Genomic DNA, 24,423 nt, shown 5'->3' with positions numbered 1-24,423 from the left:
ACAGTCACTGTTACCAGCCACGTCCAGCAGTACCTGAAGGACAGCAGCTCTCTCTGGGATGCTGGGAGGAAGATCCGGTCCCGCTGACAGTCTCCCAAGTCCACGGCCAGCCAACAGTTGCAGAGAAAATGCCACTTCTTCTTAACTGTCATGTCACTGACAACAACCTGGTTTACGTACCTGGAGCGAGACACGGAGAATCACGTTAGGGAGGTGGGCGTGGACCAGCCACCGTGTAGTCACAAGTGTGTGTCCCCAAGCAGGAGGAGGTCTCATCGCAAGGCACCAGCTAAGGCCCAAGGCAGAGCTGACCCTGTCGTTCCCCGGACAGAACGCCGCCGATTTCCACGCCCCACGTTCGGGAACAGAAGTGTGTGCCCATCTCTCCCGGCTCTCTTGCCTCCGTATGCGACAAAGCCTTGTTCTCTCTTCAAGTGCTCCCTGGATCTCTAGCTTGTATCACCAGGGGGTGCAAGGGGGGTACGGGGTGTGGTCTTCAGTGACTCACGACCTCCTGCCCGGCCTGGGTGGGCAGCCTCCCTCGATGTCACAGAGCACAGACCCCGAGGGTCCAGTCCCCTCTGGCCACAGCGTCCTAATTTGTGCCGCCTTCTCCCTCAGCGCCAAGCGCCCGCGTCCTCAGGACACCTGACCGTGCGGCCGCGTGGCCTCCCCAAGAGCCTGTGTTTCACGGCATGAGCCCACTGACATTTCGCTGATCAAAATCCTGGTTAAATTCCAGCTGACACCAGTTTTCCATGACAGGAACACAGACTCCTTCAAGGAGAAAATGTTTCTGAGGACTCTTACTGAGTTACAGTATCACCGGTGCCTAAGCTGAAGTTGCTTCAAACCAGCTAGAGCATCACATGGAGTTAAAGCTTCCTGTAAGAGCTAAGACTGGGCCAGCGCCGCGGCTCGCTAGGCTAATTCTCCGCCCGCGGCACCGGCACCCCAGGTTCTAGTCCCGGCTGCTCCTCTTCCAGGCCAGCTCTCTGCTGTGACCCGGGAGGCAGTGGAGGATGGCCCAAGTGCTTAGGTCCCTGCACCCGCATGGGAGACCGGGAGGAAGCACCTGGCTCCTGGCGTCGGATCAGTGCAACGCCGGCCGCAGCAGCCATTTGGGGAGTGAATCAACGGAGGGAAGACCTTTCTCTCTGTCTCTCTCTCACTGTCTATAACTCTACCTGTCTAAATAAATAAATAAATAAAAGAGCAAAGTCTGATGAAAGCAAAGCCTAACAAAATAAGCAAGGAAGAAGACGCTCACTTTCTGACTGGCAAGGAACCAGTTAGTCACGGCTCTCTATGTTTCCAGTGTGGCTTTTATTCTCTTTCAAAAGTGAGAAATAAAAGGAAATCAAACCTGAGTTTTCAAAAAACCTGGTTGAGATATTCATTATGGATAGCAGAAAGATTATGGAGAACACCATCATTTGCTAAAGAAAAAAAAGTTGCCAGCAGTCTGGTTTTACATGGGGGGTAATTCTTTGGCTTTTCTGCGTTTTCCAAGTTTCCTGCACTAAAGCATATTTACAGTAGGTTAAGCTGTGGCTTTGGACACCAGCATACCACATCTGGGCTCCTGGGAGGCGGAAGATGATGTCCCGAGTCCTTGGGCCCCTGTCACCCATGTGGTAGACCCTGATGGAGCTCCTGGCTCAGTGCTGATTGTTGCCAGCATTTGGGGGGTGAACCAGTACGTGGACTTTCTCTCATTTTCATTTATTTGAAAAGGAGAGTAACAAACACACACACTTACAGAGAGAGAGAAAGATCGATCTTTTATCCACTGGCTTGTTCCCCAAATGCCCACAGCAAGCCAGGCCCAAATCAGGGAGCAGGAAGTCTATCCAGGTCTCCCGCATGGATGGCAGAAATTCTAGTACATGAGCCATCACCTGCTGCCTTCCTGGGTCAGCAGAGACCAGAACTGGAGGTGGGACTCAAACCCTGTGTCCTGGCAGGGAATGTGGGTGACCCAAGCAGTACACCACAATGGCCGTCTCAAGAGTTATCCAGGTAAATTTTTTTTTTTTGACAGGCAGATTGGACAGTGAGAGAGAGAGACAGAGAGAAAGGTCTTCCTTCGCCGTTGGTTCACCCTCCAGTGGCCACCGCGGCCGGCGCACAGCGCTGATCCGAGGGCAGGAGCCAGGTGCTTTTCCTGGTCTCCCATGGGGTGCAGGGCCCAAGCACTTGGGCCATCCTCCACTGCACTCGCTGGCCACAGCAGAGAGCTGGCCTGGGAGAGGGGCAACCGGGACAGAATCCGGCGCCCCGACTGGGACTAGAACCCGGTGTGCCGGCGCCGCTAGGTGGAGGATTAGCCTAGTGAGCCGCGGCGCCAGCCTATCTAGGTAAAATTTTAAAAGGTTTTTTTCATCTACTTGAAATGCAGAGAGACAGAGTCTCACTTCTGTCCATTGCCCTCCACAGCTAGGGCTGGGCCTGGCCAAAGCCGGGGACTCCAGCTGCAGCTTCTCTGTAGGCGACAGGGACCCGACTTGAGCCATCGCCTGCCGCTTCCCAGAACGCATCAGCGGAAGCTGTACTGGAGGCAGAAGAGGGGCTCAATCCGGGGCTCTCACACAGAAAGTGGGCATCCGAGTGGCAGCTCAACCTGCTATGCACAACACCTGCCTTACCTATTTAAATTTTAACATTTTCTTCCTATGATTATAAAATCCAAATTCATTAACATTCTGAAAACACCCAAAAGTACACTGAAGAGCACGGCTGAGGGACGATGCGGGGCCGTTTGCTCCCGGCACATGTCGGGTCTGTGTATCACTGGTCCTTTATCTCTGGAATTTCCACACAAGCTGAGTGCAAGTTACAATCTTTCCCTTCTCTGTAAGCTCTTACTTTCTGACCCAAAGTAAATTCAATAGATAGTTGTTTATTAATTTTACTCTTTAAACACATTCTCATATGTAAAAATACCTTTAGTTTAAGGTATTTCCAGGCAAGATTTCACTGTTATTATTGCCATTCACAATCATGACAACATTTAATGAAAATGAAAGAAAGCAAAGCACCACTCATCCTGCCATCCTCTTCAAGAACCACATCAAGAGGCCAGTGCTGTGGTGTAGCAGGTAAAGCCGCCGTCTGCGGTGCCAGCATCCCATATGGGCACTGGTTCCAGTCCTGACTGTTCCACTTCCAGTCCAGCTCTCTGCTGTGGCCTGAGAAAGCAGTGGAGGATGCCCCAAGTCCTTGGGCCCCTGCAGCCATGTGGGAGATCTGGAAGAAGCACCTGGCTCCTGGCTTCAGATTGGCACAGCTTTGGCCATTGCTATCATCTGGAGAGTGAACCAGTGGATGGAAGACCTCTCTCCCTCTCTCTGCCTCTGCCACTCTGCCTTTCAAATAAATCAATCAATCTTGAAAAAAAAAAATCACATCAAGGTTTGTTCTCTATAGACATCTTTTTTTTTTTTTCTTTTAATTAAAAAATCACTCAGAGAGGCTGTGCTCCCACCTGCTGGTTCACTCCCCAAATACCCAGATTGCCTGGGACCAAGGAACACAATCCAGGTCTCTCCCATGTGGTGGCAGGAACCAATTACTTGAACCATCACCGCTGCCTCCCAGGGTCTGCACTAGCGGGAAGCTGACGTCAGGAGCCGGACCTGGGAACCAAACCCAGGTAACTGTGATGTGGGAAGCAAGCGTTTTAACCACTAGGCCACGTGCGCCCCTGCAAACAGCTTTTAAAAAACATAAATATAACAGTAACTAGTTCCTGTTTGGACCAAGGCCTTCTTGTGACTTATTGTGAAGACAAGCTTGTCTCACTCCCGAATATGAGCCACCTCCAAGGGGGAAAGCACAAGGCGGCACGAGTCAGGCACTTACCAAGAAGGGCTGACGCCAGAATTGTCATGCCAGAGCCGCAGGCTGTGCAGCTCCCCCAGAGGGTGCTTGGTGGTGAGAAGGAAGACGTCCAGGGCCCCTCGTTCAAACACAGCCTTCTGGGGGTCACAGAGATGGTGGGGCTCGCTCCGTCCCTCCGATCCATAGAGGGTGATGACAACCTCGAGTGTGACAGAAGACACAGGGACATTTAAGGCAACTCTGGGTTTGTCCCAAAGGAGAGGATGAAGACTTAGACGCCAGTACTTAGAGGAAGTCTCTGGGATCTCAGATGAGTGCAGAGGGCTCTTCACAACTTAGAACTAGGAAGGACCCGCTCTGGGATCCCTGGGAAGGGGCTGCTGGTCCCCGCGCTCTCACCCAGCCAGAGTGAGTCTCACGTGTGGAAGACATGGGCAGTGCACGGGCACCGTGTATTCCATTCACCTTAGCTGTCGTGGCAGCCCTCCTCCGATAGCCCGTGTAGACCTGAACCAGGTAGTGAAACTGGCAGCTGGGGTCATTGTCAGCCAGGACGGAGACCTTCACCTGCAGGGAAAGCAGAACCAAGAACGGTCCAGGTTTCAGCTTAGCTGGTGGACGCGGCGTCAGAGCTCCGCTGCGGGTCTGGAAGGCCAGGGTGCCGTGTCATCGCAAGACAGCAACCGGCAGGCCCAGTGCCACGGGAGGCCTGACGCCCCACGGCTGTGCCACAGAACCAGCGGCTCGGGCCTTGCGCACTAAACTCTTCTGCCCCCTTCCCACCGAGGGAGGGCTACCGGCTAACACAGGCTCGAATTTCAGATGAGCAATGGATAATCTGGGGCAGACTTGCACTGAAGATGCACAGACCGCTTAGGTGAAATGGAAAGTTAACTGGGTGCCCTCTGTCCCTATTCATTAAGTCTGGCAGCACTTCACAGGGCTGCAGAGAAATGGGCACTTTGTGTACTCTAGACTTTCCTGTGTAAGAAAACTTGAGAATGAGAAAAACGTAAAACAGAAGTTAAGAAGGTGTCATCATGAAGGGATTTTTGTTTTCAAAGCGTCCTTAGAGGTTCTCAGTGAACTGCAATTTGAATTAGACTTAACTTTCATGTGCGATAGAGCTGCACTTGATTTGAGAGTTAAGCTCTCTAGATGCCTTCCATTGGCTCATTCCTAACCTACATGAGCCTCATGAGGGTCTTGGCTAAAGAGAAGAAAACGGAGACAAAGATTTCCGTCTTGAGAGGAGATAAGAAGAGAGCTTTAAGCAATGTCCCAGTCGCATTTCTCTGCTGCCCGGGACCAGCCCGTCTGCTGCTTTTGATAAAAACAGCTTTCTTTCCGTCTTACGTAACATTCTCAAGGCACTGTGGCCAAGATTCTAGAATCCAAATGCCATCACCTTCTGGGTATCTGCCCGGTCCTTTCTCCACGCCCACGCAGCCAGGACCACGTAGCATCCTAAGAGACTGGCCAGCAGCGACACCCCGACAGGGTTGCTGGTCACACGGAGCAGGAGTCTGATTGTGTCTTTGACGTTGACTGTCCTGGGCAGGATGAAGAAGTCACTGCCGAAGAAGGTCAGGTGGTTACACAGACACTGCGTCCTGGAAACTGTGCTCCGCGGCCCAACCTGGAATTGGATGCAGGACACTGGCTCTAGGGAGGGCGCTAAGCAGGGGACAGACTCACAACACAAAGACAGCCACTTGCAGGTGGCCCAGGCCGCCAGGATGGCTCAGGCACGGCTGGAGGCCACGTCAACTGGTTTGGCCAATGAAGAGAGCAACTGGTTAACATCTGCTGCTCCTCCGCATGCGGAGGAGCCGCACCGGACCGGACGCTTGTTGTTCCCTTTTTTTACAAGTCCTTTCTATAGTAAAGTAAGAATAAGTAAACAGCAAACTCCCAAAGCAAGAATGAGTAGAGAGAAATGAGAAAGAACGAAGTAACGAACTTCCCCGCGAACTCTCCAACGCACTCTCCAACCAACCCACACCACCATGCCGTCTCTCTCCTCCTATACAGTCCTCTCCACCAATCCGTGCTCTGCTACCCACACGCCGAACGCGCTGCTCTCCTCCAATCAGGAGCGGCTCTTGCAGCTTATCAAGTTGGTAAGGGGCAGCTGGGTAGAAGCTGTATGCTCCTCTCCCAGCGCCATATTGTGGGAGAGCAGATGCATAGAATAAGTCTTAATTCCAGTAACAGTATAGTCCGAGTTGCTCCCCACAAACATCCAGTAAAGCAGAAGCAGACTCTGGCTCCTACAATTCCAGCTCTGCGTTTATACCCACAGGCGCATACGGGTATGTGAAAAAGAAATGTTTTGTCAGTTATGTCTACAGCTACAAAAAACAGGAAACAAGTACATAAATAAGGAGACCCAAATGGATGGAATACTACATTTAACAACAGTTAAAATGAATGAGCTAGAGGTAGTAGGAAAAAAATAGGAGGAGAAAAGAAATTAAGGGGCCAGTGCTGTGGTGTAGTGGGTAAAGCTGTCACCTGCAGTGCTGGCATCCCATATGGGTGCCAGTTAGAATCCTGACTGCTCCATTTCCAATCCAGCTCTATGCTATGGCCTGGGAAAGCAGTGGAAGATGGCCCAAATCCTTGGACCCCTGCACCCACATGAGAGACCCCGGAGGAGGTTCCTGGCTTCAGACTGGCACAGCTCCAGCTGTCATGGCTATCTGGGGAGTGAACCAGCAGATGGAAGACCTCTCTCTCTGCCTCTCAAATAAGTACATAAGTAAATCTTAAAAAAAAAAGTTAAAATAAGGGTACATCCCGGATAGTTCTATTAACACAAAGTCTATAAGCAAAACAGGCTGGCGCTGGGGCACATCAGGTAGGGCTGCTGTAAGTGACCCTGGCATCCCATGTTAGAGTGCTGGTTCAAGTCCTGGCTACTCTGCTTCCTAGCCAAGTTCCTGCTGATATGCCTGGTAATTCAACAGAAGTTGGTCCGGCTACTTGGGCCTGCATGGGAGACCTGGTGTTCCTAGTTCTTGGCTTCAGCTTGGCCCAGTCCTGGCTGTTGTAGTCATTTGGGAGTGAACCAGTAATTTGAAGATCTCTCTTCTTTTTAAATAAAAAATTTAAAAGGTAGTCCTCTGCTGAGAGAATGAACACATGTGGCAAACTCAGGACAGTGGTGGGATCGAGGGCAGGGCAGCAGGAAGGGACACACAGAGGGCTGTGTTTATTCCCGAGTGGTTTGTTACATGCAAACATCAGAAGTAGAGCAGAACACTGAGAGGGAGCTGAGGGGTATGTCTAATATTTTAAAAATTGTATTATTCCCTATAACTTTCCACCTACTGTAACATTTATTTACCTATTGATGTTTACAAATTAATTATTAAAAAACATATCAGTGGGAGAGCAGGACACTCCTTTCCTAGTGGCACCTGGGTCAGCTCTTGGCGCTGGCTCGGGACATTCCATCGTCCTGACTCCAGGGGGCAGCACTGATGGCTGAGTTGGTTCCTGACACCCACGAGAGGGACCTGGACTGCCTTCCTGGTTCCTGGCTTCTTTGGCTCTGGCCCAGCCCTGGCCACTGGGGGCATTTGGGGAAGAAACCAGTGGATGATGGAGCTAGCACTCTCTTCCTATGAAAAAAAATTTCTTTAAATTTTCAGTAGGTAAATAGATGGAAACCACCAATCCCTGTTTTTGTGGGGAAAAAAAAAGCCTAAAGTATTGTCATTCTGACAAACTTCTTTTCTCTCCCTGGTGTAAGCCTGAGTTCTGGGTGTCCACTTCATAGGAGGGTGCTTCAAGATGTTCACAGAAAATGGAACTACACGGTAGTTTATTCCGGTACAGAAACCTTTTGAAACGTAAGCGTATGAAGGGTATTCAAAAACCTGGGAGGTGCGCGGTGGGAAAGGACTGCCCGTGGATTTCACAGTTTTGGCACCGAAGTAAATGTCTCTTCACAGTCTTCGCTGAACTTTTTGAAGTCCCCCCCATTTTGCGGGCGGCGTGGACGCCTTCCTGAGCACGCCCCTCTCTTTCCCACCTGGTAACTCTCAGACCTTGTGAACAGCTTCCTGGTTCCCACGACCTTGCACTGCATTCCTGGTGCTGCTAAGCCAGGCCTCACGTCGGGGCCCCTCTCAGAATTGAGAGTAACTGCGAACAGACACTCCCCGACTTACGATGGCTCGGCTTACAACGTGCGACTCTGTGATGGAATGAAAGTGATATGCATTCAGCTAGGGTGCTGTGTTCCGACAGGTTCTACCTCTGTATCGTAAAGCAGGCTTTGGACGGGAGCTCTGTGCAAGCTGCTAACCACATTCAAGGCAGGCCAGGCTGAGCCATGGTGCTCGGTAGGGTAGGGGCGTTCATGCATTTCTGACATTCAGGTGGGTTTGCAGTAACCGGTCGCAGGTGGAGGTATATCTGTCTGCTATTGTTAAGTGGTCCAGGAACAAGGCAAGACTCGCAAAAGCAACGTCGTCCCCGCCTGGCTTAAGATGTGCAGGAATCCGCTAAGGCAGAGTGGACAGTGAGAGAGAGAGACAGAGAGAAAGGTCTTCCTTTGCCGTTGGTTCACCCTCCAACGGCCGCCGTGGCCGGCGCACAGCGCTGATCTGATGGCAGGAGCCAGGTGCTTCTCCTGGTCTCCCATGGGGTGCAGGGCCCAAGGACTTGGGCCATCCTCCACTGCACTCCCAGGCCACAGCAGAGAGCTGGCCTGGACGAGGGGCAACCAGGACAGAATCCAGCGCCCCAACCGGGACTAGAACTCGGTGTGCCAGCGCTGCAGCAGAGGATTAGCCTAGTGAGCCGCGGCGCCGGTGCTAACACGTTTCTAACACATCAGTTCTCTATTCTGCAGGTTTGCTTCATTTTATCTGCCCCGTAGGACCTGTTTCCACGCAGGCTTTCCTTAGCTCATCCAGAACTCCAGATTCACCCTGGACCCCGTCTGAGAAGCGAATTGGAGACATGGCACAGGCCTGCGCCGGTCAGCAGCCGGGCCACACGGCACAGCCGGCACCTTGGCTCCTTGGCCCGGGTCCTTTATTGCCCTCCCCTGGGCTGTGCCTCTGGGCTGCCCCCTGGAGGGCAGCAGGGGCACTGTGTTTAGCGGCGGCTGAGGTAGAAGAGAAGTGGCCCCGCCTCTTACTTGGCACCCGTCGCTCCTCCACGTCCTGTTGTGGCTGTCCCAGAAGTAACACTGGGTGACAGCTGTCACCACCGAGACCAGGGCGGGCCTCTCTGCGTCGCCATTCAACACGGCTGTTACATAGTAGGTGCCGATGCCGTAGCGCAGGCTCTCGGGCGTCAGCACCCAGGTGTACTCCTCATCTTGGGACAAAGAAGAGGGCTTAATTGTAGCTCAGTGAGACAAAAATGCACCTGACCCTTTCTTCTGCAGGGCTGTTTTATTTTACAACGGAGGAAACGCTAGGCCTCGAGTTGCAGTGGCCTGAAGAGAGATGACCCGCAACAGAGGCTGGGTTCCCCCCTGTCAGTGCAGTCATCTGCTTTTGTTTGTTTTGATGGTTAGGATTTGAGTCTTCCTGCTAAACAATGCTCACACATTTTTCTTCTTTCACCCAGAAGGCAGGGTTTGAATTATTTAATTTTGATGTATTTATTTAATTTTTAAAAATGGCAGGGGAGGGCAGGCTAAGCTGCCACCTGCTGCGCAGAATCCCACATGGGTGCTGGCTCCAGTCCAGGCTGATTCACTTCCAGTCCAGCTCCCTGCTACTCATCTTGGGAAAGCAGTGCAAGGTGGCCCACATGCTTGAGCCCCTGCCACCCACGTGGAGATCCAGATGGACTTCCAGGCCAGCCCCAGTCGTTGTGGCCATTTGGGGCGTGAATCAGTGGATGGGATACCTCTCTGTTTCTCTCTGGCTCTCCCTCTGTCTCTAACTCCACTTTTCAAATGAAATAAATAGGTCTTAAAAAATAAACACAAAAAGGGAAAAGAGATTATATATCTTTCCAAAAGAAAAAGTTAAGAATCATGTTTTAAAAATAAAGATTTATTTATTTGAGAGGCAGAGTTACAGAGAGAAGGAGAGACAGAGAGAAAGATCTTTCATCTGCTGGTTCACTCCCTAAATTGCCACAAGGGCTGAGGCTAGGCCAGGCTGAAGCCAGGAGCCTGGAGCTTCCTCCGGGTCTCCCATGTGGGTGGGAGGGGCCCAAGCACGTGGGCCATCCTCTGCTGCTTTCCCAGGCGCATCAGCAGGGAGCTGGATTGGAAGTGGAGCAGCTGGGCCTCAAGAGCAGCGCCCACATTGGATGCTGGCATTGCTTAACCTGTTGTATCATGACTGACCAGACAATCATTCTTTTGAAAAATCATAATTTAGGTCTGAGTATAATTAGAATGCACCTTGAGTTTTAGGAAAATGAAATCAGCACCCATCTAAATTAGTAAACAGAAGGCCCAGGTACCGAAAGGAACCACGGACAGAGCCAGGGGAGGCGAGAGCGGGTCCAGGACCAGAGAGCTGCTGCCAGGCCTCACGCTGAGCCTCTGGCTGTTAAGGCCAAGGCGCGGCAGCTGAGGCTGCTGACTCTGCTTTCTCATCCCTCAAAGGAGGAGCCCCTCATCCTTCAAAGGATCTCCAGGTCACTGAGTGGGGGGAGGGTAACTGGAAAAGTGACCATTTCCATGTTGGTGAGGCCCCTGAGAGTCAGAGATGGTTCCATCCGTGAGGAAGACCGTGACTGTCATGCAGGTGCAGCAAAACACGCATTAGCCTTCCCGATGAGGTTGCCATTCTTAGTGCGAAAGGGTGGCTCTTTACTGAGACGTCAGCACCGTATTCAAAGTTCAGGTCCACAGAGCCTGCTTTTGCTCAAGCATATCTAGGCATTGTTTCTATAGCTCATACATTTTAATGATTAATATATAAATCAGAAACTAACTTTTCTAAATGTGAGGTAGACATCTGGTTTATGGTAAGACTTACTGAGATACCTCCAGGCCTACAGGTAAAATGAAAATACAGATTCTTCCTATACATTAATCCACAATATGCAGTGTTTAGGATACATGACCTGTGGTGCAGGAACTTGACTTCTGCAGCGGAACTCAACATCTCACTACGAACCACACGGGAATTGGAGAGGACGTTGTCAGCACTCGCTCCATCGCTAAGGAAATTCTACAATGGACCTTTTACTGAATTTGCTTAATCATATAAATGTCCTTCCTTCCACCCCACAACCTGTCTTTTTTTTGGAAAAAGTGCACTTCATGGTCATGTGTGTCTACAGATGGGGCAAATTACAGGGAACCAAACACACGCACACAGAGGGACCGGTGCTTGGAAATCTGGTAAAATCTGAGACAGTCAACGCACATGCCAATGCCTTCTCCTGGTTGTGCCACAGTGCCTGACAGTGGCAATAATGCTACTGTCAGGGGAGAATGGGCTGAAAGGTATCCGAGTCGTCTACTGCATTTCAAACGGCCGCATACAGACCTACAATTATCTGAAAATAAAAAGTTACCAAACACAGTGCATTTCAAAGTGGGTTGCCCGCACCTGACCGGGGTTTACCTTTCTGCCACACCTGATCCTTTGGAAGGGTGATGTTCAGGTGGCAGTCGGCAGGCTCAGGCTGATGCTGGAAGGCCAGGTAGAGGGTCACGGGAAGGCGGATGTCTGGCTGCACGCTCAGGATCAGGGACTCCTCCGAGGAAGTGATGTTCAGCGTGATCACCAGCTGCTCTGTGCTCAGGCTGAGGCTGCTGGGCTGAGCTGGGTCCAGGCTCTCGCTTCTCCAGAGCACGATCTAGGACAGACAGGTCATCAGCTCCCGAGTTCACCGTGGTCCATCCATTGTGCCTTCCTGTCACCTTAGGAGTGACAAGGTAATGGAACTTTCTAGGTCTTCCTTTTTGAATATTAGCAGGTAACACAGTGCCAGGGTTAGGGGAGACTAAGTTATACATAGTCTAAGACCTACATCACCTTTTGAAAAGGGTAACACAGTTTTCTCTGTATAAAAGTTCCTAATTTAAAAAGTTAATAGGAACACAATGGCACTGCCATTAATCCGTACTTATTTCCTTCAATTTGCTGCATTTTCCATCTTATTTTCTAGAATATTCGATCCCGTCTTTATTCCCTACGATTCACTGATACCTCGATATCTTCCATTAAATCATGGACTTGGAGCGATTCAAGATTAGAGCTGAGCAACACAGTTCCAATGCTTCCAACAATGTCCCTGTTGTCAAAATCCTTGAAGGGATTGAAAGCCAGTCCTGCGACCTAAGACAAAGACAAGCCAAGTTGCATCAACTGACAACACATTATAAATGACCCCGACAGGTAGCGAGGTATCAGATTTCATAAATTCAATACTGGGCTTTTCCCTGCTAATATCTCAGATGGAGTATTTCATACGATAACATAAATGAGAAACAATAGATTAAAGGGGAGGCATATACTTGGAACCCTCGATTTTTTAAACATGTTTATACCTCTATTTTGCTAGGAATTAAGTATTCTGCTCTCCAGGATAAGGCAACAATACCACCTGTGGGCCAGAGTCGTGGCTCCCTAGGCTAATCCTCCCCCTGCGGCGCCAGCACCCTGGGTTCTAGTCCTGGTCGGGGCGCCGGATTCTGTCCCGGTTGCCCCTCTTCCAGGCCAGCTCTCTGCTGTGGCCCGGGAAGGCAGGGGAGGATGGCCCAGGTCCTTGGGCCCTGCACCCACGTGGGAGACCAGGAGAAGCACCTGGCTCCTGGCTTCAGATCAGCACAGCGTGCCAGCCGTAGCAGCCATTTGGGGGGTGAACCAATGGAAAAGGAAGACCTTTGTCTCTAACTCTGCCTGCCCCCCCCCCCCCCAAAATACCATTTGTGTTTGTTAGATCATTGTTTAAAGAAACACAGTAAACTGATATGCGCGCATTGCTATACTGAGTCAGTCATCAACCAGGTATTCCCAGCTTCGTGTAAATCATGAAGCTTTGAGATCCATTCACATCACAGCACAGGAACAAGGAGCCCAGAAACCTGTTCAACACTCCAGGTCTCTACGCTCATCTTTTCCAGGCCTCTGTCCGGGCCAGTGTCAAGTAAGCACAAATGGCAACCGCCGCCTCTCCCTGGCTCTGCGCAGGTCAGCTGCTACGTTTCTTTCACACAAACGTCCTCACGGCCACGGAATCCGGTTATCACCCCGATCCGAGCCGGTTTCGCACTCACCTGGACGTTAACTCCCGGGTGTTTACTCAGGAGCTCCTCCAAAGCCGCAGCCGACGGGAAGCCCAAGCTGACGGGTGCGGGGTGGCCCAGGGTGTAAGAGCTCAGAGGCAGAGTGGACGCGTTTCGGCTAAGGAGACGGAAGCAAGAAAGGAAACCGCGTTTTGTACGCTGTCCACAGGCCGCAGTCTGAAACAAAGCTCCTCTCCCTTCCTTCCCTGTTACCTGCTCAGCATCGTGACAGCGAGGGCAGAGGACAGCGTCACTGAAGACCCGGACGCCGGGTTCTGCTGCACCCCTGCTTCGTGGATCCTCCCGAGGGCCACGAGGGCCATCTCCAGCACGTCCTCCACCTGCATGAGCAGTGCACTGTGTTACTGAAGGAAGGCTTGGGGTGTAGAGGGCAGAGCACTGTGCTACTGAAGGAAGGCTTGGGGGTGTAGAGGGGAGTGCACCGTGCTACTGAAGGAAGGCTTGGGGGTGTAGAGGGCAGTGCTCCGTGCTACTGAAGGAAGGCTTGGGGGTGTAGAGGGCAGTGCACTGTTACTGAAAGAAGGCTTGGGGGTGTAGAGGGGAGTGCGGGCCACAGTAGTGAGGTCAGCTGGCGCCCACACTGGAACCCCAGAGAAAGTCCCGGCAGTCCGCTGAAGACCCCCTCTGTCTCGGAGAGGAGGGCCAGCCAGGGGGACGGGATGTAGGTCGCCCTCCTGCTCGTGGTGGTCCTGTCTCAGTGAGATGAACTTTACACACACGATTCACCGCTTAGAACTCACAATTCAATATTTTCTCTCTGTATTCACAGAGTTGTACAATTATCATCCCAGTCTCACGTTAGAATTCATTGCCCCTAAGACGAGCCTGGCCCCCACTGGCAGTCACTCTGCTCCCGCATTCTCAGACCCCTAGTCTCGGGAAACCCTTCTCTACGTCCTGTGTGCACAGGTTTTCCTGGGTGGGGAGGTTCCTGCCAGTGAACCACGACACGTGGTCTTTCCCGAGCGGCTTCTTTGCACTCAGCAGAATGTTTCCAAGGCTCACGTCGCAGCCTGCATCAGAACTTCAGTCCCCCTTGTTGCTGGGCAATGCTCCACCTCGTGGATAGACGACCCTTTATCCATCCATTCACCACATCCTGGACATTCCCGCTGAGAGCCAGGGGGTCCACAAACATGTGGTTTCCTTTCTCTCGGATACATACATGGCAAATCTAACATGCTGAGGAACCACGACACTGTTTTGCAAAGTGGCTGCCTCATTTTGTAATCCAACAATGTATAAGGATGGCACTTTCTCTGGATCCTTGCCAACACTCGTTGCTGTCTGCCTTTTTGGGTGAATTTGCATTTCCCTAATGCCTAAGGACGTCGAGTGTCTTTTTTGTGCAAATAGCAAGTGTACTTTATTGAGTGTTTACTCTGTGCCCAGTACTTTGCGCCAAGAGCTGGTTTCTCACACTGATGGGATAAAGAAGGAGACCCCAGAAAAGAGCAGGCTGGGGGGTTCTTCAGCAGAGTTTGCTTCCGCTGGTTCAAGTCCTGGCTGCTTCACTCCCACCAAGCTTCCCAGTAATGCACCTGGGAAAGCAGCAAAAGATGGTCCAAGTGCATGTATCCCTGTGTCCACATGGGAAACCTGAATAGAGGTCCAGGCTCCTGGATGCGGCCTGGCCTAGTCCTGGCCCTTCAGCCATTTGGGGGACTGAACCAGTGGATGGAAGATCTCACTGGCTATAATTGCCTTTCAAATAAATAAGTACATTTTAGAAATGGAGGGGTGATAAATCTTGAAAAAAAAAAAAAGGCGGGGGGGAGCTGGCACTGTGGTGCACTGGGTTAACGCCCTGGCCTGAAGCGCCGGCATCCCATATGGGCGCCAGTTCTAGTCCCGGCTGCTCCACTTCCAATCCAGCTCTCTGCTATGGCCTGGGAAAGCAGTAGAAGATGGCTCAAGTCCTCGGGCCCCTGCACCCATGTGGGAGACCCGGAAGAAGCTCCTAGTTCCTGGCTTTGGATCGGCACAGCTCTGGCCGTTGCAGCCAACTGGGGAGTGAACCATTGCATGGAAGACCTTTCTCTCTCTGCCTCTCCTCTCTCTCTCTGTACCTCTGACTTTCAAATAAATAAATAAATCTTTAAAAAAAGAATGGAGGGGTGAGTCAGGGCCAGAGTTGTGGCACAGTGAACTAACTGCCAACTGTGATACCAACATTTCATATCAGAGCACCAGTTCAAGTCCCAGGTGCTCCGCCTCTGATCCAGCTCCCTGCTAATTGCCTGGGGAGTCAGTGGAATCTGGCCTAAGTACTTCGTCCCCTGCCACTCACATGGGAGTCCCAGGTGGAGCTCTGGGTTCCTGGCTTTGGCCTGAACCACTCCAGCCAGTGTGGCCATGTGAGGAATGAACAAGCAGGTGGAAGATCTCTTTCTCTTTTCCTTTCTTTCTATCACTCTGCCTTTCAAATCAATCAATCTAAAAAAGAACCCAATAAAAATAAAGGGGCAGCTATTTGATTTTGTGGTTAAGATGCCTGCGTTCCATATGTGAGTGTCTGGGTTCAATGCCCAGCTCTGGCTCCGGACTTCAGCTTCCAGCTAACGCACACTGTGGGAGGCTGCAGGGTGGCTGCGTCCCTGCTGCCCACATGTGAGATCTGGAGTGAGTTCTCGGCTCTTGGTTCTGTCTCTGTCTCAGGTCAGCCTATGTGGGCATTTGGGGAGAGCAGCAGTGGATGAGAGCTCTGTCTACCTTCAAATACATTTCTAAAATCCCTCATGAAAAACATTCTACACCGAGTTGGCAACCTGCATAGGCTGGACCCACCTGCTCAGGACCACCCGTGGGTCTCTGCCAACTTTCTTCCGTAGTACTCAGGACGTTACTGAGGGGGTCAGTCAGGCAGGACGTCACAGGCATTCTGAAAGCCAGACTGCTGTTCTGAAACGGCATCTGCAGTAACTGCTCACTTAGGGAAATCAGTGAATTGATGGCATTGACCTGGGAATAGTGGAAGGCAAACATGTGAGGGTGCTTCAAAAAGTTTGGGGGGTGGTATGAGTTTGGTGCAGGGGTTAAGATGCTGCTTGAGACGCCCGGGTCCCATATCGGGGCGCCTGGATTTGAGTCCCAGCCCTGAATCCAATTCCATTTTCTGCTAAAGCAGCAGGTGATGGTCCAGGTACCTGTGGCTCCCTCATACCCATGTGGGAGACCCAGATGGAGTTCTGAGCACCTGGCTCTGACTTGGCCCAGCTCTGGCTGTCACAGGGATTTGGGGAGTGAACCAATGGGTGGAAGATCTTTTTGTTTTTGTCTCTCACTCTGCTATTCAAATAAACAAACCTAAAAATTAGGAAAAAAATTGTGGGAAAATACAATTAAAAGATCAATTTACTTTGGTGCAAAAGTTTTTTAAATTTATGCTTAATCTTTTTCATCATACACATCTTCTATGAGCTTTTCAAAGATCCCTTGCAGACATGATTTCAAAAACGTTTAATGAAATGTTGATTGCTTTAAACTTGTTTTTAGCAGCAGTTCAATATTATTGACATATTTCAAATGCATTTTTATAAAAATTACATTGCATTTTGGGAGGAAAGGAAAATATTTTATGTCACTTGTTGGTGAGGATACGTGTTCTATATTATTCTAAGGAACTGACAGAACTCCTTTTGAGTGGTAGGTTGGTTAGATATCTAGTTAGCAAAACTAAGTGGAAAAAGGAGTACCCGGGCAAAGAGCCACGCCAAGTGGACACCCCTTTGTACCAGGACCTCAAAAGCATTCAAGGTGGAACGAGAGCGGAGAGCAAGATGTCCAAAGTCAAACATGAACTCTGGTCCTCCTCTATGTAGGCTGGTCACATGTGAAACGTGAACTTCGGGGGTGGCGCTGTGGTGCAGTGGGTTAATGCCCTGGCCTGAAGCGCCAGCATCCCGTTTGGGCACCGGTTTGAGACCCGGCTGCTCCACTTCCGATCCAGCTCTCTGCTGTGGCCTGGAAAAGCAGTAGAAGATGGCCCAAGTCCTTGGACCCCTACACCCACATGAGAAACCTGGGAGAAACTCCTGGCTCCTGACCAGCCCAGCTCTGGCCATTGCAGCCATTTGGGGAGTGAACCAGTAGATGGAAGACCTCTCTGTGTCTCTCCCTCTCTCTGTCTATAACTCTACCTCTCAAATAAATAAATCTTAAAAAACAAAGAACCCAATCTCTGAAGCCCTCCCAGTGGGGAGTCCATGCCGGCATGGGCTTCAGAGGCATGAACCTCGGCATTTTCTGTCCCCCCCCCCAACCCCCGCTTACCTGGGCAGGTGTAGACAGTCTTGAGGTGAAGCCGCTCAGTTCCTGGAGCACCTTGCAAGCTCTCTGGAGTTCTCTATGAGCCTGCACATCATCCGTCACTCCCCTCAAGTTCCCTGCCGTCTCATCTGTGGTCTATTGGCAACAAAGGATTTTGTCAGGATTACTCAGGATCACCCCCACGTGAGCACTTGGAGACATTGCTAGAAGAACCAGCACTGAGCTCCGATGCCACTGGAAGCTCTATGAGCCAGCGTCTCTCCAAAACGGCTACCGTTTTTAGAAGCTTTGCTCCAGTGTACAGAGTTTATTTTAACCTGCTCCATACAGTTCAGGCAATGAGTAACAAGGTCACCCAGTGGCTGGTACGAGGTCAAGCATTTCTGGAAATGAGATTCGTAGGATTAAGTCTGTTGGCCAGGATCAAAAGTGAGGGAAACTTGGAGTTCAAAACAGCAAAAACTGAACTTTTCCATTAAAATATATGTTTTATCCCTCAGGTTGCCATTGTGCTGGTTTTCCTTAATTCTAAGGTTCATGTTCAAGTCGGAAGTACCTGAAATAACACACAGAAAAGTCTTCCTGGAGGAAGAGGAGCAAACTGAGCCAAGTGGATGTGGAGCCACGGCGGGTGGGGGGCTTCCTCTACTCACTCCAGTCTGAGACTGGTTCATTTCTGGAGAACAGCCCACCTATAAGCCTATTCAATTACGTGTTCAAGGAGTCATTATTTTATTTATTTATTTTTTTGACAGGCAGAGTGGACAGTGAGAAAGAGAGAGAGAGACAGAGAGAAAGGTCTTCCTTTGCCGTTGGTTCACCCTCCAATGGCTCCCACAGCTGGCGCACCGCGCTGATCCGAAGGCAGGAGCCAGGTGCTTCTCCTGGTCTCCCATGGGGTGCAGGGCCCAAGCACTTGGGCCATCCTCCACTGCACTCCTGGGCCACAGCAGAGAGCTGGCCTGGAAGAGGGGCAACAGGGACAGAATCCGGCGCCCTGACCGGGACTAGAACCTGGAGTGCCGGCGCCGCAAGGTGGAGGATTAGCCTACTGAGCCACGGCGCCGGCCTTCAAGGAGTCATTATTAAAAGCCTACTGTAGGGCCGGCACCGCGGCTCACTAGGCTAATCCTCTGCCTGCGGTGCTGGCACCCTGGGTTCTAGCCCTGGTAGGGGCACTGGATTCTGTCTGGCCGCAGCACACCGGCCTTAGCAGCCACTTGGGGGGTGAACCAACGGAAGGAAGACCTTTCTCTCTAACTTTGCCTGTCAAAAAAAAAAAAAAAAAAAAAAAAAGCCTACTGTGTACTGTGGGTGCTATGTTGGAGAAGCCGGGGCCCTTAGGGACCACATGGCTGTACAGGTTCATTCCTGATTCAGAGGGTTTGCAGGAGGCTGGGTGAATTACAGAGTGATTTTCAGACTGAGAACCACCACCGTGCGGTTTGGGTTTGTTGTTTCAGGAATGAAGACGCAGGCGAGACAGAGTTGCCCCCAACTACACGGGGCCAGTGGGACAGATCTTATTTTCACCATCCTGGCTACAGTCAGAAGGGTACTGAGGATGGGGACCTCACACGTGGTATTTCAGCGCAGCACCGTTATTTGGCCTGGATCCTGGTATACCCTGCCAACTATTTCATCTTTTTACAAGTCTCTTGTCAGGGAGTAGGCACATACCTTGGTGGTTGAGACTCCTGCAACCCAAGCTGGAGGGCCTACAGTCAAGTCCTAGCTCCGGCTTCTGACTCCAGCTTTCTGCTAGTGCAGACGGTGGGAGGGGCGTTGATGGCTCAAGCAACTGGTCCTGGCCACCCACATGAGAGACACCCACACGGGAGACGAACTGAGCTCCTGGCTCTCAGCTTCAGTCTGGCCAACCCTGTCTGTGGCAGGCATGTGAGAAGAGAACCAGCAGATGGGAACTCTCGCTCTGTGCCCCATTTATCTCTCTCTCTGATTCTCAAATCTCAAAAATTATAGCATTAAATAATGTCTTGAAATACTGACATGAATCCAAGGTGATTCTCTCTCCCAGGGGCCCGACTAGTGCCTCTCTCAGGAAAGTAGCAACCTGGAAGAAAATCCCGCGTGCCCAAGGGCTCTAGGACACAAGCAGACACTTGCTTCCTTTGGCTGCCTATGAGTACTTACTAAGCCCCTGCTGGATGGATTGTGTGCACTGAATTCCTCCCTGTCTCCACATGGGCCAGAGGCATTGATGTACAAGTTTGTTTAGTCATCAACTATGCCCTTCCCACCAACAGGGAAAACTATATTCACAGAATTGGCCGTCGTGGACGCTTTGGTCGTAAGGCTATTAACATGGGGACAGAAGAAGATAAGCAGACTGACATCGAGACCTTCTACAACACCTCCATTGAGGAGATGCCCCTCAATGTTGCTGACCTCATCTGAGAGGGGCTGTCCTGCCACCTTGCCCCAGCTGGGGTTCAGTCCTGGAGGGCTGAGGGGGGAGGGAGCCAACAGATGGACATCTTGTCATTTTTTTTCCTCTTTAAATAAATGTCACTTTTTGAGGCAAAAAAATACTGAAATGGGAAGGGGCTGGCAATGTGGTTCAACAAGTTAGTATCTTTTTTTTTTTTAAAGATTCATTTATTTGAAAGACAGAGCTACAGAGAGAAGTACAGACAGAAAGAGAGGTCTTCCATCTACTGGTTTACTCCCCAGCTGGCTGCAACAGCTGGAGCTGCGCTGATCTGAAGCCAGGAGCTTCTTCCGGGTCTCCCACGCGGGTGCAGGGGCCCAAGGGCTTGGGCCATCTTCTACTGCTTTCCCAGGCCATAGCAGAGCGCTGGATCAGAAGTGGAGCAGCCAGGACTAGAACTGGTGCCCATATAGTATCCTTGTGCTTCAGGCCAGGGCTTTAACCTGCTGCACCACAGTGCCAGCCCCCAATATCATTTTTTTTTAAATAAAGCTTTATTTGAGTGTGGGGGAGGCTGAATTCGGAGAGGCCTAGAGGAAACTTCCTGAGCCTCCCTTGAATTTGAAAACCTGTCTAAGTTTCAAATCCCTGGTGGCAAACACCCCAGCCCCAGGGCGCTTCTGCCTAACGATCTTTAAGGTGGTATAATAGGAGTGGTTAGGACCCTTTTGCATCATATCACCCCATCCCTTGCCCGCATCCGCTCATCTGCTCTGTACCTCAGCTATATATACACCTCCCTTTTACAATAAAGTGAGACCCTGCTTCGACTGGGCTCCACACCGCACCTGATTGTCCCCCAGGTTTGGGGAAGGCTGATGGCACACTTCCCCTCCTCGGTCAAGGCAAGCTATGGACAGCCTGCCTAATTCTCTGGCGGTGGCGAGGAACAGTCACTGCATTCGAGAGATAGAGATACAGAGAGAATTAATTGATCTTCCATCCTCTGGTTCATTCCCCAAATGGCGGCAACCCTGCCAGGGCTGGGCGAAGCCAAAGCCAGAACCCAGTAGCTTCACCCAGATCTCCCCTACACGGGAGGCAGGGGCCCAAGCACTTGGGGAATCGCCCACTGCTTTCCCAGGTTCGTTAGTAGAGAGCTGGCCTGGAAGTGGAGCAGCCTCTGTGGGACAGGTATCCTAAGCAGTAGCTTAACCCACTTTGCCACAGCACTGGCCCTGCTGCAGCAGGCTAAGCCATTGCTTAGGACACTGGCATCTCCTAGCAGAATGCCAGCGGGTGGCCTGGCTCCTGTTCAGATCCAGCTCCCTGCTAATGCACCTGGGAAGGCAGCAAATCATGATCCAAATGTTTGGGCTCCTGTCTACCTTGTGGGAGTCCAGGATGGAGTTTCTGCCTACTGTCTTCCTCCTGGCCCAGCTCCAACCATTGTGGCCATTTAGGGAGTGAACCAGCAGATGGAAGATCTGTCTCTCCATCTCTTTCACTCTGCTTTTCAAGTAAGGAAATAAATCTTTTTTAAAAAAAATACTGAAATGGGAATAAAACTCATCGTGGAATATTTCCATGGACTTGATTTTGCTTATTAATTAGGCGGTGCAGTGACCTGTCAGACATGCTTAGGGACAGTTCTGCTGGGAGGGACAAGGGTGAGCCAGGCTCCTCCTCGTCACGAGGAGTGTGCACAGGGCCCCGGCTGTGGCTTCCGTTTCCTGTGCTTACCTGGTCAGCTGTGGTCCAAGGTGATGCCTGTGGCAGAGTGGTGAGGGCTCCAGGCTGTGCGTCCTGCGCTGGCCTTGGAGGGCTTCCTGCCGCAGATGTTCCAGCACGTGTGGCCGCCGCAGGCCAGGTGAGCTCGCTGACCACAGATCCTGCAGCACGTGTGGCCGCCGCAGGCAAGGTGAGCTCGCTGACCACAGATCCTGCAGCACGTGTGGCCGCCGCAGGCCAGGTGAGCTCGCTGACCACAGATCCTGCAGCATGTGTGGCCGCCGCAGGCAAGGTGAGCTCGCTGATCCCGGGGAGGGACGGGCTGGGTGGAGCAGAGGTGGCCTTTGTCACCAGTGGTGTGACTTCTGTCAAAGGACACGAGCTGACAGGCTGGCACAGGTTCTCAAAATAAAAGACAGAAGTGTGAGAAAGCTGGAGCTGATTTTACCAAATAGTAAATAACTAAGGCAGAGTTTCCAAAAGGGCTCTGAAGCCCCCGTGTTTGGGATGTTCGTGGGTACTTTGGGCTGAATCGTCCTGCCTTCAAAGGCTTGCTCCAGCGCCTCCTAACACTCAGTGGGCTGAGCGCTGGTGAGTTATCAAACCAGCACTCTTCTGGTGAAGCTCAGGTAGAGCAGGGAGCGAGTAAGTGCTTCTGGGAAAGCAGACAGCAAACAGGGGTCTGAGAGCCTGCGCTCAGAGGTAAGGAGAGAGGAGTTTTGTTGAGTTGAATAAAGAGAGAGAGAAAGTTGCCAATATCCGAGAAGGGCACAGGAGGAGTGCAAAGGCCCTGGGGCCACAGACTGGTGGTTTTGTTAGAGGGAAATCAAGGAGGCCCAAGGAGCAGAGGTGGGAGGCGGGGAGACTGGCAACACCCTGGGGGTTAGGGAGGAGCACCTGTGGCACACACTTGGTGGGAGGAAATGGGGGCTTGGCCTAAGCTGCCTGCTGGTTTGAAGGGTCAGTCCACTTCTTTGAACAGGATGTGAGAGGACAAAGAGGAAGATCCCCTGGAGGCACACATAGGAGTTCCAGTGGGAGGCTGGGACGGGCTGGGACGGGCAGGGACTGGGGGAGGATGGCGAGAAGCGGTTAGGTTGGGACCCTAGGAAGGCTCGGAGAAGTCCCGCAGCCAAACCCTTTGTTTTCTTTAGCAACACAGCAAGGGCAGTCAGCTGGCGTTTGATAAAGCATAGCTTGGAGAATGCCGACAGAAGGGTTTTTGCTTCATTCCTGTTGTCTTTCCCGTGAGAAACACGTTAGCACTTAACATAAGCTCACACAGACGTAAATGTAGCTCTAGATATCCAAAGAAAGGTTTCTATGCAGGATACAAAGTCAAGAAGGCTGAAAAATTTTATATGTTATACACATAGTCTCTGCCTTTATTTTCTTTTTTTTTTTTTGGTAAAAGATTTATTTATCTGTTTGAAAGGCAGAGTTATGGGGTGGGGGGGGGCAGTGCAGAAAGATCTTCCATTCACTGGTTCATTCCCCAAATGGCTGCAACAGCCAGGGCTGGACTGATCCAAAAACAGGAACCAGGAGCTTCTTCCAGGTCTCCCATGTGGGTGCGGGGGCCCAAGCACTTGGACCATCTTCTGCTGCTTTCCCAGGAGCATTAGCAAGGAGCTGGATTGGAACTGGAGCAGCCAGGACTTGAACCAGCACCCATATGGGATGCACGTGTTGCAGGCAGAGGCTTTACCCACTACACCACAGTGCTGGCCCCTTCCCTTTCCTTTCCAATTTTACTGTATATCTTAAGATGCTACAACTCCTATTTAAAATGAAACAGAGGGCCGGCACCGCGGCTCACTAGGCTAATCCTCCGCCTTGCGGCGCCGGCACAACGGGTTCTAGTCCTGGTCGGGGCACCGGATTCTGTCCTGGCTGCTCCTCTTCCAGGCCAGCTCTCTGCTGTGGCCCGGGAGGGCAGTGGAGGATGGCCCAAGTGCTTGGGCCCTGCACCCCATGGGAGACCAGGAGAAGCACCTGGCTCCTGCCTTCGGATCAGCGCGGTGCGCCAGCCGCAGCGCTCAGGCCGCGGCGGCCATTGGAGGGTGAACCAACGGCAAAGGAAGACCTTTCTGTCTCTCTCTCTCACTGTCAACTCTGCCTGTCAAAAAAAAAAAAAAAAAAAAAAAAAAGAAACAGAGAATAAACAAACAACAGATAAAATATAATTGCATCAGTATGAAAGCCAACGAAAGGCTTTAACAAGTCTTTAATAAAAGCCCTCGGGGAGGAGCATGTGGCCTCGTGGTTAAGACTGTTTAGGGATGCCTGGATCCCATATCGGAGGGCCTGGATTCAAGTCTTGGTTCCACACTCGATTCCAGCTTCCTGCTAATGCCCACCCTGGGAGGCAGCAGTGATGGGTCAAGTTGTTGGTTCTCTGCCACTCATGTGAGACACTCAGAGTGAGTTCCTGGCTCTCAGCTTTGATCTGGTATTATGAGTTTTTGAAGAGTAAACCACTGGATGGGAGCTCACTCTACCTCCCAAATAATAAATCACCAGTAAGCCCAATTCTTTCCAATACTCAAGTACTTTCCGTATTAGAAAACTGCATCCAGAGCAGTCTCTAAGAGTAGAGTTCTGGCATGTCCACAGGAACCACAGGAGACTGCTCCGAGACGCGCGTTGTGGTGGTAAAGCAAGAACTTACAAGAGGACCAGGAATAGGAACAGACGAGTGGCAGAGGAATGAATGGCGAGTGGCTCCTAAAGGGACAAAGAAAGGAGATCAAGTTCAAAAGTCTAGCACAGAAATGTTTCTCTGTTTAATCTGAAGATGCCTTATTCTTGGCTAAAAATAACACATTTTTACAAAGGAAACCAAAGTGGTCATTTCCCACTGCTGATAAATCCATGGGCAAGCTAGAATACTGGAGCTGAAATTTCACAAATCTCTAATCTCTAATCCTCTTGCTCA

At 51.2% G+C, this 24,423-nt stretch overlaps 1 protein-coding gene, 1 long non-coding RNA gene and 1 other non-coding gene across 3 annotated transcripts in view; 1 reads left to right on the top strand and 2 right to left on the bottom strand.

Annotated features, from left to right (window-relative positions):
- PKD1L3 (polycystin 1 like 3, transient receptor potential channel interacting) overlaps positions 1-21,929 on the bottom strand; it is a 57,959-nt gene extending 36,030 nt beyond the window's left edge. The window contains exons 1-12 of the mRNA XM_051846978.3: positions 21,498-21,929; positions 17,366-17,497; positions 15,881-16,054; positions 13,286-13,413; positions 13,064-13,190; positions 11,994-12,122; positions 11,406-11,640; positions 9,002-9,183; positions 5,252-5,482; positions 4,309-4,410; positions 3,865-4,043; positions 34-180 (exon numbers count right to left, since the gene is read on the bottom strand). Coding sequence (XP_051702938.3) covers positions 34-180; positions 3,865-4,043; positions 4,309-4,410; positions 5,252-5,482; positions 9,002-9,183; positions 11,406-11,640; positions 11,994-12,122; positions 13,064-13,190; positions 13,286-13,413; positions 15,881-16,006 — 1,586 coding nt within the window. The 5' untranslated portion in view covers positions 16,007-16,054; positions 17,366-17,497; positions 21,498-21,929. The remainder of the gene's footprint in view (positions 1-33; positions 181-3,864; positions 4,044-4,308; positions 4,411-5,251; positions 5,483-9,001; positions 9,184-11,405; positions 11,641-11,993; positions 12,123-13,063; positions 13,191-13,285; positions 13,414-15,880; positions 16,055-17,365; positions 17,498-21,497) is intronic.
- LOC127491420 (small nucleolar RNA SNORA67) lies at positions 19,377-19,520 on the top strand. Its single transcript, XR_007920080.1, has one exon. It is a non-coding gene; the product is annotated as a small nucleolar RNA SNORA67 (small nucleolar RNA).
- Positions 21,930-24,080: 2,151 nt separating the features above from the next.
- The window catches only part of LOC149121006 (uncharacterized), a 28,011-nt gene continuing 27,668 nt past the window's right edge, over positions 24,081-24,423 (bottom strand). The window contains exon 5 of the long non-coding RNA XR_016225400.1: positions 24,081-24,212. This is a non-coding gene — a long non-coding RNA (uncharacterized LOC149121006). The remainder of the gene's footprint in view (positions 24,213-24,423) is intronic.

This window comes from Oryctolagus cuniculus, chromosome 18, assembly GCF_051225735.1.
Source record: "Oryctolagus cuniculus isolate XC-2025 breed Fujian yellow rabbit chromosome 18, ASM5122573v1, whole genome shotgun sequence".
In the NCBI taxonomy this organism is placed as follows: Eukaryota; Metazoa; Chordata; class Mammalia; order Lagomorpha; family Leporidae; genus Oryctolagus; species Oryctolagus cuniculus.
The sequence above is the reverse complement of the archived record's forward strand: the minus strand, read 5'-3'. Positions and strand labels throughout refer to the sequence as shown.